Genomic DNA, 17,400 nt, shown 5'->3' on the forward strand with positions numbered 1-17,400 from the left:
GATGGTTTTCTTTACCATGAAGAAGCTTTTTAGTTTGAGTAGTCCTGCCTTACTGTAATCCTACAGTTTTAAATAGAAAAGGAAACATTACACATATATATGTATATATATACATATATATATGTATAACTGTTTTTCCTCTCTTTCTCTGTTATATTTTTCTAATGATGAAAGGATCACTAATATTGAAATGACAAAATCATGAATCTCATCTTTAATTCAAGTTTCATTGAATGCACCTGTCAGAATAGTTTAGGTTGTGTTGCAAAACTCATTGGTTTGAAACAACATATGCTATGTTTTCACATGCACTACATGTATATCACAGGTTGACTGATGCAACTACTCTGCATTTTCCTTAGTCTAGGATCTATATTGACATAGCAGACAACATATGGAACATTGCTTGTTTCCAAGGCAAAAGTTAGGGGGAAAAATGGTAGTGAAATTAGATTAGGTTTTTAAAACTTCCCTCAGGAAATAAATGCATGTCTTTCACTCTCATTTCACAGAACAAAATCCGTTACTTTGAAGAGGTAGGCAAGTTTAATTCTACCATGTTTCTGTGTGAGAACAAGAAAAAATCTTAATAAACAACACCAATATTTATCAGAGTTTAATATTTACCTTCTGATCAAATAGTTGGTCCCCTATCCTTTACTCATGAGTATCCTTTACTCACCCTTATCATTTACTCAAAATACAACACCATGTCCTCACAGAAGCAATGAAAAATTCTTTTCAATTATGGTATCAATCTCAATGTCCAAGATGTCTGAATGATGTGAGGTGTTATGTACTTATGCAACTCAGAGACCTATGAACTAAAAGACAAGGTATCTGCTCTCCAAGAGCCCACTTCCTACCCATGGATGTTGAGAAACCAAAAATGCTTTTAATGCTTCTAAAGTCAGTGTCCAAAATGATTAAAATTTTATTATCTAGAATATTCTAGAAGACCATAAAACCAGGCACTATTTCCATCGTTTCTCTGTGTGTCTTAAGTAAGAATACACAATGCATGTTATTTTACTCTCATGATAGATAGATATATAGATATAATGTTACATATATATTTCAAACATTGTTTTATACATGCTAGAGAGAGAGAGAAGAGAGGGAGGGAGAAGAGAAGAGAGGAAGGCCAGAAAATTTAGTTTTTTTTCAGGTTGGGGAGACAGAATATGAAATATAATTCATTTTCCCTGCTTTACATAAGACATAGGCTTTCCATCATTGACCAAGAAAGACATTAGTTTCCTAGGTACATGACAGAAATAAAATATAGTCAGCTCATCAGCTATTAAATAAATATATGATCAACTATTTTGTTACATGAATTACAAAGTTACCTCTATCACCAGTGTGATCTTATATATAGTGTCCATAAAATCATGATAGCAAATAATAATCAAAATTCCTTCCCCACTGCATATGTCAGGCAGTTTAGTCTCTGTTCCTCATGGTCCAGAAGTGGTAGCTATTAGGCACCATAACATTATCGTTCTCCTCATTGTTGTACAGTTAACATTTTTTTGAAACTTTTATCAGTTTCTTTTGAAACTAGAAAAATTAGTCTTCAGTAGTTATGCAAGGCATAGGCTTCTACAGTACACTCATCTCACAGGCTTAAATGTAGAAAAGGCAAGCACAGAATTCATAGTTCCAATTGACAGTTTTAAATGTAAAATGTTTTCGTTAAATACACCACAACACAAGAATAAAAAGTATTTTACAGGTAAGGAATTCTACCTCTGGACATATGTTTTCTGGCTTCTGTAAAGTGAACAGACTCTAGGTGACAAAGTGATAATGCAATAACAAAACTATTTCACCTGCAATAACAAATGCCAAATTCTATTTCACCTGGCAATATTGTGGAAACTCTGTGGGCTATAACTACATCTGATAGAAATAGTATATTTTTAGTATATATAGTATAGTTACTCTGTTTTGCTACATATACTGTGGGTGTTCAGTGAAGAATCATGTAGAGTGTAGATCAGTCCATATGTTAGAGATGATGGTAATTTAAACTTGGATGGGTACAGTTCAGTAAGGAGATATATTGTGTATAGAATGAAGTGATTTACTGATTGATTGCATGTAGTAAAAACAGGGAGAGATTCTAGAGAGTCAGCAGCTTGATAAACTGGCTCAGGTGAGACTTTCTCCATCAGTTCATTAAAGAATTATATTCATAGGTGAATTCTCTATTGATGAGGACACTTTGATCATGTTGCAAACACTTGCTGATTGTTGGCCTCTTCAACCTCCCAAATGAATAACTTTGAGGCAATAAGCAGATATGGAAAAATTGCACATTCCATCACATACACATTATGCATCATTTTAGTGATAAGTAGTATGTGTAAATAGAAGAGCCATAATCAGGCAAAGAGGAAATGGGTGTGTTTCTATACAGAAGTAAAGCTAACCTTTGAGTCCAGATTTTTTTTCTATTATAATACAGAACAGCCTCAATATCAGTTAACTAGAAAATTAGGTATTTTAGCCAAATCGTACTTACATACTTAAACTGACATGGAGCATTAAGTTATTGAATTCTATTATCAACAAAGGCCTAGGAAGACATTATGTCTATACGATGCCAGAAACGCCAACTGAAAAGTAAAAGCAAGTAAATTTATGGATCTATTTATTTATAATTACAAAAAACCTATTTGATTTCTTTCTTCCCAGTTTGAAAGAAAGCCAGTTTTGTTTTAGCAATCAACACCTCAGGGTTTGTGGCTATTCTTGCTGTTTGTGTTCTTATCATGTCAAAAGTTAAAAGAATTCTACATAAAATAGCTCTTTAGATAAAAGTAGTTTCTCAAGGATTTTAGAGTGAGAGCTTTTTGAAACTTTTCTATCTATAAAAAAGTAGTAGCCTATATCTGAATGATTGCCTCGGGATTCTGTTAAAGTTGCGATTAAGTTAAATTCAGACTATTACAGGATTTTATTAAATAAAGTTTATGAGAAGCTGTAATAAATATATATTTAATGGCACACAGATCAGTATTGACAAGTAAAGGGCTCAGTTAGGCAGTAATTCATCAAATGTCTTGTAAAAAGATATTACTAACTACATCACATTTTGATTTTTTTAAAAAAATCAAATAACCAATAATTACAATTCAGAGACACCCCACATGAAGTAATATTACATGGTTATTTGGGAGGCAGTAAAAATGTGTAATGAGGAAACAAACTACAATAAGAAAAAAAGGAGAGGTAATAATTCAGTCTTTTTACAATACGATGTTAGAATGATGAGTTTATAAGAAGGCAGAAGTACAGCATTCCTTGGTTTAAGAGTAAGATCAATTCTGAAATAAAATATATGTTAGCTAGATGTAGTAGGCAGTTCAAAATAAATCTGTCTAAAAGAGAACTAACCTCTCATAGGAAAATAAATGTGTGTGACATTCATAGGCTTTATATGATGACAGACTGGTGGGCTCAGGTTACTTAGCTGAACCCCAGTAGATCAACAGGGATTGAAAATTATTTAATGACTGTCAGTTTAAAAATTCACTAATAAAATATAGTATACTAATGGTATAGAGCCTGAAAAGTGTACACATTTGAAGTTCTTAAGTAGGTAGGGAGTTCATCTTTGCCTTCCTTCCTAAATTCTCCAGAGGTGTGCTTATAGCAATATGCTTTCAGTTAAAGCCTGAAAGGCCGAGGATGTAAGGCATTTAGAGGAGATAATTTCTACTTTAGGAGATTGCCCTTTACTGTTAGAGCCATCCCCAGGATGATCGTTCAGTGTGCTGGGACTCCTTATAACTGGAAGAGATTTCTAAAGCCGCTTTCTTCAATAGAAGAAAAAAAATCATCCATCTGTGCTCAGCACTTTGCTTTTACCTCTACTTTAGCTTAGGTTATATTATCTTGTGTTGGACTATTTACATGTAATTATCCATTACAATATGGTGAACACTGGAAGAGGAGGGAACAGATTTTGTGTGGTTTGGATTGGTTTCTATGCTGATGTTCCTAGTGTCTATTAAAGGGCCTACCAACTGGAAGGCTGGTATTCTTCAACGTATATGAAGAAAAACAGGAAAAAACGAAAGTAGGAAGGAGGGGAGGAGAGAAATGGAAGGCAGGTGCTGTTCTAGGATTATGCCCCTGCAAGACATTCTTGTAGGTACTTGATAATAGTCAATTGAAATCATTTTAAGGGTAATATTACTTCAAACAATGATTGCCTCCAAACCTTTGAGCTCATATCATGTAGCCATGCAAATAACATAGCTTTTACAGCAGAAAGTAAAATGCAAGTACATCTTCTTAGCTTAACTTTAAACAAAAACAGTTTTCTTAGATGGTGATACAATTGGAAAGTGGAAAAATATAGACATAATTTAGTTGATTATATGTAATACTATATATTAGTTTTGTAAATTCCCCTCATGAATAGTTTTCTAGAGTATATTTATTTTTTTCTCTACTATTAAATTGACATGCAATGTTTGTATATCTATTGGTATCTTTCATGGTATAACATAGTATAAGTAACCAATGCATATTATTTGGAGTATGAGAGTAGGTTACAGAATTCTAGAAACTGATACTACAAAGATGGGTCCCTGTGACTATGTTTTCTAATTCTAATGCTTCCTAATCATTTCAGAAAGGGATAATAATAGCTATTATTTTAAAATGCCTAAATTTCTATAGTCATAATAGAAAAGTATCAATTCAGTTATTTTCCCACTTTAATGGAATAATAATATTTTAAAATATATTGCCACTATCTAAAATACAATGTTCATTAGCAGCAAAATAACCATGTGGCAGACAAGGTGTTACATTTTGCATACAAATATAAAATCCTTAGATACTCCTGGAAGATAGATATTAACCCTACTTTGATTTGTGATTTACCCTACTTGGAAAACCAAGACTCAGAGTAGTTAAGTAATATGTTAAGGTGATAAGACATTAATGATTTGCAAAGCTCAAGTGCAGACACAAATATGTCTGACTTCAGAGCATACACATTTTTACTACATTGTCTCTCATCACATTTTATATTTGGACTATATATTGTGACCAAATATATATAATAGGTCTACATTTTCTGAGAGAAATATAAGTCAGAGCAGATAATACTAAACACTGATTTTTTTGAAGTTGGAACCACATGCTGTATTACGGAATTCTCAAGTATATATAAAAGACAGGTTGACATTGGGGATCCTCTGGGTTCATATAAAATGATTACATTAATTACCTCTTTTGGAAGGAACTATTTATTTTAATTTCTTAATTATTAATGATGTAAAATTTTGAGCATATTTTGTCTTTATTATTAAAAGGAATTTAAAGTATTTTTAATTTCTAGGTTTGAATATTAAATAATGCTATTTTATATTTATATATATAAAATAGAATGCTTAAGATCCTTCCTACCTCTGTCCTGAAACACATTGTATTGGAAGTCAGATGCCCTAATCATGAAATTAAATAGAACATGAGACTCTTGGCTAATGGAGGTCATTAATCTTTCACATTATAGTTTATAATAGTTAAGAGCAAGGCACAGAATGTGTATTAGCCAGGTTCAAAGCTTGGTTCTGACACACACTAAGTTCTTGTTTTCGAGTCTCTGTGCCACCTTTTCTTCATCTACACAGGGGAAGAATAATAATATCTAAATCCTTTTGTAGAAAAAGATAATAAGGGGCAGAGGTATTAGACCATATCCAAGCAGAAAGAAAAAACAGGCCAGAGTTATATTAAAATTGTAGTCTATGTAAATCCAAAGGTCATAAATTTTCAATTATATCATGCTGCATCATAAGAACTAGGATGAAGGGGATGGGGGTGGAGAGGAGAAAAAAAGGGACAGGCATGGGAAGAAGATAGTAACAAAATAGAGGAGGAAAAGAGGAATAAAAACAGAAGAGAAGGAGAAAGGAGTAATGGAAGAGAAAGAAGATATTGTTACTTGCTTATACATGAAGTTCTGAAAACTGCCATTAGGCCATTTTAAGGCAGGTGCTATTCTCATTTTACAGATGAGCAAATTAAGGAATAAATATGCTAAATCGCATGTACAAGGTGAAGTATTAAAAGTGGCAAACTCAGACATTAAGAATTCTCAAATTTTCTAACCGAAGTATTAAAAGTACAGTTTTTATGAAATCTTACTACCCTATTATTCTCTCTACAGTTTTCTGGTGAACATTGGTATTTTTATCATTAAAAGGAGAGGAGAATTTTTGAGTACTTTATTTTATTCATAAGAAGCCTTTAAAAAAACTTTTGAGAATTTTTACTTAGCGTATATAGGTGATAGAGGGCTCTTGAGGTCAAGTTCCTTGAAGAAAAGATTAAAGAAAAAAGAATGTGATGATATTGGAAATGTTTATCAACCCTAACATTTTAGAGTTCTTTCCTTGCTCTTGAATCATCCACTTGTCACTAGATAAGCTTCTGACATTTTAAAAAATAGAAGTGAGACAGGAATAGTTAGCAACTGGAAATTATTCCATTTTACACTGTTAAATTTTTAAAATGTATTTTTCATATACATTTTTGATGTTCCAAAAAATAATTAAGGTGATATTTAACAATATTTTTAAAAAATATGCTCTCCATTTTCATCATTCTTTATAGTTATATTATTTTAATTATTCATGGGAAATAACTACATCAGTTAAATATTCCCAACTGCATTTCCTTCTTTATGAAGGGCTTGTTAGCTTTTGTAATCAGAACATGACTATTTGTTAGTAAATTATACACAGTACAAAGTTGAATTCTATACATTTTTGTTGGGAGCAAGCCGAGAGGAATTTGGACATTCAGTGGAATAATTTAATTAAATGTCCTTTTCTGTGAATATATTTGCATTTATTTGATTGATAATTAGATTTAGAAAATAGTAAAAAGTACTTTCAAATATCATACTCTTCCATCCAAAAACTGTCGCTGCTAAACATGAGTGCATTGTCAAATCCATATATCCCTTGAACAGGCATCAATTTATTCAGTAAATATTGGTTAAACACTTTCTTTGGGCCAAGCACTGTTTTAAATGTTGGAGATACAGGAGTGAAAATACCCAAAGCCCTGATTTTGTGAAACTGGAATAATAGGGGTAGGCCAAATAATAACCAAAATGAAAAAAAAAGGAAAATAAGCAGTATGTTAAATAGTGATAAGTGTTAGCAAAGAAGTAGAACAGGAAAGAGTAATAGAGGATACTGGCAGATTTTGCAATTTTACACAGGTAAAGGGCCCCAAGGAAAAAGTGACAGGTAAGTAAAGACCTAAAGGAAGACATTGACTAGTTCTGAGTAGGGAATGATATTATCTGACATGATTTTAACAGGCTAGTTCTGGTTGCTATGTAGAGAATATATTGAATGTGCTAAGGACAGAGCAGAGGAAAGATTTAGGAGTGCGGGCATTAGAGATGGTGAAAATTTGTCAGTCTGGATATATTTGAAAGTATCAAAGAAGATGGATTGTATGTGGGCTGTGAGATTAAGAGATGAGTCATGATGCCTCTAAGTGTTTGGTTTGAGCTATTTGAAAGATGTAGTTGCTACTTGTTGATTTTGAAAACTCTGTGGAAAATTTTTTTGGGAAGACCAAGCACTCAGTTTTAGATACACCAAGTTTGAAATGCCTAGTAAACATCCAAGTAGACGGATAAATAGATGGATGAATACACAGATACATAGATAAATACACAGATAGATACATACATAGATAAATGGATTTGTATTTCAGGGGAAAAGAATAAGCTGTAGTTTTATGTTTATGAGTCATCAGTATGCAGATGATATTTAAAGCTATAGGACTCAATAAAGTAAATGACTAAAGATATGGAAAAGTCCTGATGACTGAGTTGGTGACAGTCCACACCTAATAAGTCAGATAATGAAGAAGCAGCAGGAGAAAAGGGAGAAGCCAATGATGTGGGTTTTTTAAAAATGTGTGTGTTATTCTGGAACTCAAAGAGCAAACATGTTTTCAGGAGAAGGATGTGCTTAGCAGTGGCAGATGTTGCCCATATACTAAGTAAGTGAAGCATGAGAACCGACCTCTGGATTTAGCAAGGTATTTATTACTGCCTCACTGGTGACCTCAGCAAGTTCATATTCTGAAGTGATAGAGGCAAATGCCTGAATACAGTGGGTTCAGTATAGAATGAGAAGAGGAAAATGTGTACAGACAACATGAACACAATGAAAGTAAGGAGAGAAACGGGATAGAAGCTGGAGAAGATAATGAAGGCAGTAGAAGGATTTGTGGTTCTTTGGCATGTGTGTTTGTGTGTGTGTGTAAGTAAAAGAACATGATTCAATATGTTTTCTTTAATCCAAGGAATTCATTTAATGTTTTTGTCTTATGAATATCTTGAGTAAATACTTTGTCCATTCTGAAGTTAAAGTTATAATATCTAGATGCAAACAAAATTTCTGAGATAGCATATATTACTAAAATACATACATCCTACTCATATTTGAAAATTCATATCTAACATAAGCATTATACCAGATCATGTCAATAGGCAATTGTCAAGAAGTCAAATTTATAGACTGTGCCAGTATCACGAGTTTCATCACTTATTTTTTCTTGGATTTGTATGCAGATTAAATTTCTCTTTCCAAGTGATTATTAAATTAAAAAATTAGTTCCCCTATTATGTTCAAGACACTATGCTAAATGTGTTACATATCTTACTCTTCACTATAGGCTTACAAAATAGATTTTATTAACCTATGTTCTAAATAAGAGTCCTGGGGATCAGCAATTCAGTGACTTTCCCAAGCCTTTGATAAATATGACTGATGTAGCAGGGATTCAGTCCAGGTATACTTAGTTCCAAAATATATGACCTTCAACCTTGACTACTTTATAACATTATAGTTACTGAAAGACAGGGACTAAGTTATAAGCAACACTTCTTTTGTATACTGGGTAGAACCAAGTCTAATGAGAGGCAATTAACATGACCTTACTCTTAATATAGCTGTTAATTTGTCCAAGAAAAGAACAATATATTGGACAAAATGTTTCTCATGTTTACAATCATTAAGCAAAAAAAAAAGTAAACTAATCCAGATTATTTTTTTCTTTTAAATGTCTTGCCATTATTATGAGACATTATTTATGAGACAGTTTTAAATTACAAAGCTAAAACAAGACAAAACAAAATTTGTGCTGCTGACAAGTCAGAGATTTGGATGCAGTAAGTTGCACATCACATGGTGTTGATTGTGCAATAAAGGCTGTGAGGAATCCAAAATTAATCCTCTAGCTAGTCTACTGAGTTTCCCTAAAGGTTTGCCACTGGAGATGCAATTACCAGGACTCTTACAGTTCAAGTGTAACCAAATCCTTACCTCGAAAGAATGATGGCTTTCTGCATGCTTAAATTTTGTGCTGTTTAATTAATACCTAAAAATGTAAAGCTCCATGTCTTAGCTTCAAATAAAATCTCAAAAACAGAAATGTTAAATGTACTAGGAAAATAATTAGTAGCCCAACATTTTCTCATTACTTTAAAGTAGATTTTGTGTCAACATTTAGACACATATCAAGACACAACCAGCCTCATTTTAGAATTTTGGTCTTTGTAAATCCTTGACCAGTATAATATCTATTCCACTTATTGTTTTATTTCCCTTCATTTCATTGTATTTTCCTTCTAAGTTTTAAATTTTCAGTAGTGAGAAACTGCAAACATCAACAACCTCTGGATGATAATTTTATTTTTAAAATTCTATGGATGTAGAAAAAAAACTTATGGTTACCAGGGGATAAGGGGGGAAGGGATAAATTGGGAGATTGGGATTGACATATACACACTACTATTTATAAAATAGATAACTAATAAGAACCTGCCTTGTAGCACAGGGAACTCTATTCAATACTCTGTAATGGCCTATACGGGAAAAGAATCTAAATAATAAAGAGTGGATATATGTATAACTGATTTACATTGCTGTACACCTGAAACTAACACAACATTGTAAATCAACTATACTTCAATTTAAAAAAATGTCTTATTCCTGTATGATATAAAAAATACATTTTACTGAGATACTTAAATGGTAACATGCCTGAAGTTTGTAATTTAAAGGTCTATTATACATAATTCATATTTATCATTTATACATGGCCCCAGTGGTACTATAGAAAAGAATATGATTTAGAGTTGCAAAGAAATGGTTTTGAATTTCATATTTTCCACATATGAACTACATGAACTTGTAAAAGATCTGTATTTTTCATTTCCATATGTAAATAAAAGTTAATATTACACGAGTAATAGGCTGGTCATAGTGTTATAATTACTAAATAAGAAAGTATTATTATCTTCTTGGCAATTAAAAGCAAGTAAACAATTTCTTCTCTTTTCCTCTTATCTAGAAACACAGCTAGAGCATAGATAAATGGAATCAGTGATTGAATTTTAATTTTAGAACAACAGAAAAAAACTTATTCAACCTGTCTGTAAAGCAAAATAAAGATATGTCTTATTAAAAATGTCAATCTTTCTCGTAATAAATTGAAATACTAATGTTTTTTCAAACTTTAGGAAAACTGAAAATGACTGGAATATTGTACATACACATGTATATCTACAATACACACATATATTTGTTTTTTTTTAATTTTGTAACCTAGGAAGTATATATCTTATCTTTCCTTAGTGAAACATTGATATGTGATATGAATATAGAGGAATAGCATATTAAGCAAGACTTTTTTTTTAGGAACTTAAACATTGTAGTTTTGAAATGAGTTAACTTTTCATAAAAAGTGAAATTGTTATATTTCAAGACAGTTAAAGCAATTATAAATAATTTTCAAATGACTAGATTTTATCACATATGCTAAATATTACTTTTAATAACTTTGGGGCCTTTTGCTTGCTGTTTTCTACAAACACTATTAAGACTCTGAAAATTTGAATATGCAAGGAAGTGCATGAATAGAAAGACATTTTGTCATGTAGGCTGAGAAGGTGAGCACTAAAATTTTACCTCCTGCCAATGGCCAATGTTAGGAGGAAAACCAAAACCTAGTAATTATTAGTTACCATTTAAATTGAGTATGAAAATTCAGTGAATATTTTCTACTGAAACAAAGTATATAAAGTATACTTCAAAGTATATTATAAAGTATCCATCCCACTCATCTTAAAATTAATATTAAAATCCAGAGATACATTTTGGTATTGTCTTATCAGCATTAAGCAAGTGATCAGTAATCTTTGGGGCAAAAAAGAGAATTTTAAATAAATAAATGAAACTCACCTTGTCCACAATACATATCTGCTTTCTGGTTTGAGCATCAAGTATTTCAATCTCAAAGTGAGTAGTTTTTGAATGTTTAACAGCTGGAATTGATTTTAGAGGGCCTGCTGAGAGTATAAATTGCGACAAAGAGTGAAAATTTCTCAGGTCATTCTTCAGTATGGACCGTGTAGCTCCTGGGGAAGTTAATTCTCTCTTGCGTTCTGAAGCAAGGAACTTGTGCCTTTTGAACATTGTGTGAACTACCAGGAGAATCTGTCTTGTCAACAGGAGACACTTGCAAGTGTGTTCCCTTCAAACAAGTTAAATACTGCTGGTGAAACCTGGAAAGGTCAAGTGGCATGCAATTCCAAGAGTTCAGTTTTATTTAGCAGGCTTGAAAACAATGACTGATCTCTTTCTATATATAACACACTATTGTGAATTGCTGCAATGTAGATTACTTGACCAGCATTGGAATTATTTCTAGCTTTCTCCTTTTATCTCTGCTTCTTAATATGGCCAGTAGTATCTGAAATTCCAAAGTAAGATTAGACAAGAGTTTTATCTCTGAACTCTGGATACACTAATCTTTAAACACATATATTATTATTCACACATTCACATGTAGATGTATTTAAAATTAGCTTATTGCTATCTTATAGTTAGATTTTAAAATACCTAGTACATTATTACATAACAACATTTTTTGGTAAATTCTGCCTAGGATAAAGATTTGTGCCATGTTTTGAATGCACACATATACATCTGATAGAAAACAGACAAGTTCTTCATTCCATACAGGGAGTAGAAAAATGGCAAATCATCTATGAGATTGGAATATATAGAGAGGAACTGTATAATTTAAGGAAAAGGAAGTAAACCTTATTTTAACATTTTTATGCACATTACATCATAAGGAGATCATTAAGTTTATATACAAAATCAATACTAAACATCACATTTATCACAAAACTAGGTTATGGCAAATTCAAATAATCTCAGAATGAACACTGAAAAGTGATAAACAAACTAGAAAGAAGGGTTTGTGAAAGATTCCAGGTACTCTGAGACCTGTAAATCTGATGAAGGAACAACTGACAAAAATCCAAACTGTAGTGTCACTGATTCAAAGGAATATTACAGGAAAATATTCTGGGATGTTATTTTCAATGAAAACATGAAAAGGGAAATGTCTACAACAGTAGATGGGGAAATCTAAATATCTACATTAAACTAATTTTTACTTTTATAATTAAATAAAGTATGTAATTTAAAAAATTTGGACTACACATTATGTGCTGGAGATTCACTTACACATTGTTCAGTTATCATTTTCCTACTCTAGACCACCAGCACACTCAATATTTATTATTAAAAATAGAAGACAGAGATGTATGTGTATATATATTTGCATGTGCACACACACACACACACACACATTGTCAATTTTACCACCCCAGTTGTTCAAGACTTTAAACTTGGGATTACCCTTAACATTTCCCTTTCTCCCACACCTAAGATCTAATCCATCAGAAATCCAGAACACAATCTTGTCACCATCTCCATAGCTAACTTCAAAGCATCAATCTCACCTGTATTGCTTTTCCAAACTGATCTCCCTTTGTCAATATTGTTCAATTTATAGTCTCTTTATAAGGCAGCAGCTAGTGATCAATCCTTATATTAAAAGAGGTAATGCAATTATCTGCTTAACGCACTGTTTGGGGATTCCTATTTTATGTAATGAAAAAGCCAAATTTCTCTGAAAACGTCTACAGGGCTCTGCATCATCAGCGTTTTTTTTTTTTTTTTTTTTTTTGCGGTACGCGGGCCTCTCACTGTTGTGGCCTCTCCCGTTGCGGAGCACAGGCTCCGGACGCACAGGCTCAGCGGCCATGGCTCATGGGCGCAGCCGCTCCGCAGCATGTGGGATCTTCCTGGACCGGGGCACGAACCCGTGTCCCCTGCATCGGCAGGAGGACTCTCACCACTGCGTCACCAGGGAAGCCCCATCAGCGTTTTTTAATATCTCTGATCTCATCCTCTAACCTATCCACAGTGCTCAGAACAGTGTCTGGCACACAGCAGGTGCCTAATACATATGTATTAAACAAATAATCAACTAATAAATAATCGATCAATAAATGTATCTTAACGGTGTAGGCAGAATGATGTAAATTAATTGCATGCTGAGGTAAACTACTAGCACATTATAGCAAGGTAACATAACTGTGCAACCCATATAATATAATCTTCAGAGATCGTTTCTATTAAAAAAAAAAAAAGAGAATAGTTGAAGGACACAGGTGCCAAACTGCAAGAGCTCCCATTGCCAACACTGGAATAATTCAAGTAAGAACATAAATACTGATGATAATATATTCTAACTCAAAGAACAGTGTAAATATCTGTGAGTCCATACTGTTATAAATAAGTGATTGAATAAATAATAGATAAATAAATTGGGACAAGGGGTGAAATTTCTATATACAAGAATTGCAAATTATATATAAAAGTCTCCCCTTGAATGTGGGTTTCATTTAAGTAACACAATGAATGGAAGTGGAAAATAGAAGCTTTATGGTGGAAAAACCTGGCAGGCAAACAGCATTTTTTAACCTAGAGGCCAAGTCTAATATCACCACAAAGAGTCATGCTGATATCATGTACCAACTGATATCATGAGATGAGGGCACTTCACCTCTGGGGTATTCTTCCAAAAGTTTATTACCTCAGTCTAACCATGAGAAAATATCAGACAAACACAAATTGAGGGGTGTTCTACAAAAATACCTAATATTCTCTCAAACTGTCAAGAATATAAAAAATGAGGAAAAATTGAGATACTGTGGCAGATCAAAAGAGACTATGTAAAGACATGAATAAAATGCAATGTGGTATCCTGATTGTTTTCTGGAAGAGAAAATAAATGAATAGAAAATCCAGTAAAATAAGAATAACATCTGAAGTTTAATTAATAGTATTGTACCAATATTAATTTCTGAGTTTTTACCAAGGTTATGCAAGATGTTAAGATAGGGAAAACAGTAAAAACTACACAAAAAACTTTCTTTTCAATGTTTTTGTAAATTTATTCTAAAGTAAAAGGTATGAAGTAAACATATACCGACACATGCAAAAAAAAATGGCATTATTTAAAAGGAGAAAATTGTAGATTTTTGTCTGCTGATCACCTAAGTTAAAAATTTTGGAAGAGAATAAAAAACATTTCAGATATTATGCTATTTATTGTTTCATTTTGTATTTTGAAGTAGCTTTAAAAATAAAATGTTTTATATATGCTAAGGTGTTCTTTTAAGATTATTGCTAAATACATCATAATGAAATTAATACCATGAATTACTATTTGTTTAATACTAGACCTGACATACCACTTTAAACTAGATTGCAGTTTAAATATATTTATAATAAAAAACTATTATAAAACAATGCAGCATAAAACAGGAATCTTTATTCCAATTGCATTTACTTACAGTAAAATGTGAAGAGGAGGGCTTACAATATCATTTTTCTTTATCCTCATATTTTTCATTTTTTTGACAGAAAGCATATCATTTCAATTTATTTTCCATTTGAAGTGCTACTTCTTATGAGATCATTTAAAATAATTAATAGACATTTTTAGAGCAGTTTTAGTTCAAACAAAAATTGGACAATTAAAAGTGCGGAGTTTCCATATATTTATTCTCTTCCTTCCCAATACACTATACATCCTATTATTAATATCTTGCATTAATGTGAAACATTTGTTACAATTGATGAACCAATATTGATAGATATTTATGAATTAAAGTCCATACTTTATTTTAGAGTTTAGTCTTGGTGTTTTAGGACTAAACTAAACTAAAGTTCTATGACTTTTGACAAATGGATAAATTCATGTATCCACCATGATAACATTATACAGAATAGTTTCACTGACCTGAGAGTGTCCTGTGCTCTACCTTTTCATCCCTCTCTGCACTGCTCCTGAATTCATGGCAAACACTGATATTTTTACTGTCTTTGTAGTTTTGCCTTTTCCAGAATATCATTAATTGGAATCATACAGTATGTAATGTTTTCAGACTGGCTTCTTTCACTTAACAATATGCATTTAAAATTAGAGGTTTTTTTAAAAATCACTGAATAATATCCCGTTATATGAATGTACCACAGTTTACTTATTCATTCATCTATTGAAGGACATCTTTGTTGTTGCCATGAACATTTGTGTTCAGGTTTATGTATGAGTATAATTTCAATTTATTTGGGTAAAGAACTAAGAGTGTGATTGCTTAATTGAACGGTAGGCCTATGTTTAGCTTTGTATGAAACTGTCAGACTGCCTTCCAAAATGGTTGTACCATTTTGCATTCCTACCAGCAGTGAATGAGAGTTCCTGTTGCGCCACATCCTCCACAGTGTTTGATATTATCACTGTTGCTGGAATTTGGCCATTCTAGTAAGTGTGTTGTGGTATCTCATTGTTTAAATATACAATTCTCTAATGAAAAATGATGTAGAGCATCTTTTCTTATGCTTATTTGCCATCTGTACATCTTTGGTGAGGTGTCTGTCCAGATCTCTTGTCCCTATTGTAATTGCTTTTTTTTTCCCCTACTCTTGATTTTTGAGAGTTCTCTTTGTATTTTGTATATACGTCCTTTATCATATATGTGTTTTCCACATCCTTCTACCTGTTTATCTTGTTTTCTAATTCTCTTAAGAGTATCTTTTGCAGAGCAAGGGTTTTAAATTTTAATGAATCCAACTTTTCTCATTCATGGACTGTGCTTTTGGTGTGTTGTTTTCTATAAATTGTATTGTTTTTCATTTTACATTTATGTCTATGATCCATTTTGAGTTAATGTATGTGAAAGATAAAAGGTCTGTGAATAGATTCATTTTCTTTTTGCATGGGTTTCGAGCTGTCCCAGTACCATTTGTTGGAAAGACTATCCTTTCTCCATTGGCCTGCCTATAATTGCTTGATTATACTTGTGTGGGTCTATTTCTAGGCTGTCTATTCTGTTCCACTGATCTATCTGTCTATTCTTTTGCCAACACCACATCATCCTTATTATGGTAACTTCATAATAAGTCTTAATGTATGGTTAATGTTGGCCCTCTGACTTTGTTCTTCTTCTTCAATATTGAGGGTCTTCTGTTTCTTAGTTCAGTTTTTATGATAGATACTCCATGTATTTCCAAAATTTCATTGTGGATTTTCTAACTCATAGTCTCTTAAATTTGAACATCTCCATGTTAACAATGAATATTCTTATAAAATTATAATGGGAATTTACAGAATTGATACACTTTCGCTCTGAATCAATGGCAAAGATGTAAAAAGAAAGGACATTATGCCCATCATTGGATAAATTGTTCTCAGCCATTTTTCTAGAGAGTAGTTCATTTCTCTGTATTTACATTTTTTGTTGATACTTTAGTCAAGTAATGGAAATTATAATTATCCAAACATATTTGTGATATTTAACCACCACAGACTAAAATTCATGAGGCAAAGATCAGATCTAATTTTGTCCATCACTCTACCTTCAAGGCATAGTATAATTCCTGGCATATACTAAGTACTCAACATTGTTTGTTGAATGAATAAATCATCATGTGAATAAATTTTCCTCTTTAAGTTGATACTAATCAATGACATCACAATAAGGTAGTCACTGGATTCCTTTGATAATAGAAAGAGCTTCATGATAAGACCTGTGTCTTTAATCTGTACTGTCTCCTAAATCCTTAAAGACACTAAACCTGGAGTTAGTTGGGTGAAAAAGAAAGAAATAGGAAGCCAAAGACCAACCACTTGTCATGGATGTATTTTGGTCAATGTTCATAAGAAAATTTTATATATAAGGTACAAAGAATTAGATTTTAGAAAGTTAAGGTGGGAGCAGAATATTAAAATAAGCACCAAGTCATACTATACTTGGACCTAGGCAAATATATAAGCAAGTAATATGTGTCTAGCAAATAACAGTTTTAGTAGAAATAGTATGGGTTCAAGAAGTTCCTTGTAATACTTAAATAGCTATGTGATGTCAAGTTTTCCATTAGCAGTCACATTTTGATAACATTATGCATTTCACAA

General features: G+C 32.2%; 1 protein-coding gene across 1 annotated transcript in view; it reads right to left on the reverse strand.

Annotated features, from left to right (window-relative positions):
- Nucleotides 1-11,646, reverse strand: part of TECRL (trans-2,3-enoyl-CoA reductase like) — a 91,955-nt gene extending 80,309 nt beyond the window's left edge. The window contains exon 1 of the mRNA XM_032633028.1: nucleotides 11,304-11,646. Within this exon, the coding sequence (XP_032488919.1) occupies nucleotides 11,304-11,537 (234 nt within the window). The 5' untranslated portion in view covers nucleotides 11,538-11,646. The remainder of the gene's footprint in view (nucleotides 1-11,303) is intronic.
- Between the last annotated feature and the right edge of the window lie 5,754 nt (nucleotides 11,647-17,400).

This window comes from Phocoena sinus, chromosome 5, assembly GCF_008692025.1.
Source record: "Phocoena sinus isolate mPhoSin1 chromosome 5, mPhoSin1.pri, whole genome shotgun sequence".
NCBI lineage: Eukaryota > Metazoa > Chordata > Mammalia > Artiodactyla > Phocoenidae > Phocoena > Phocoena sinus.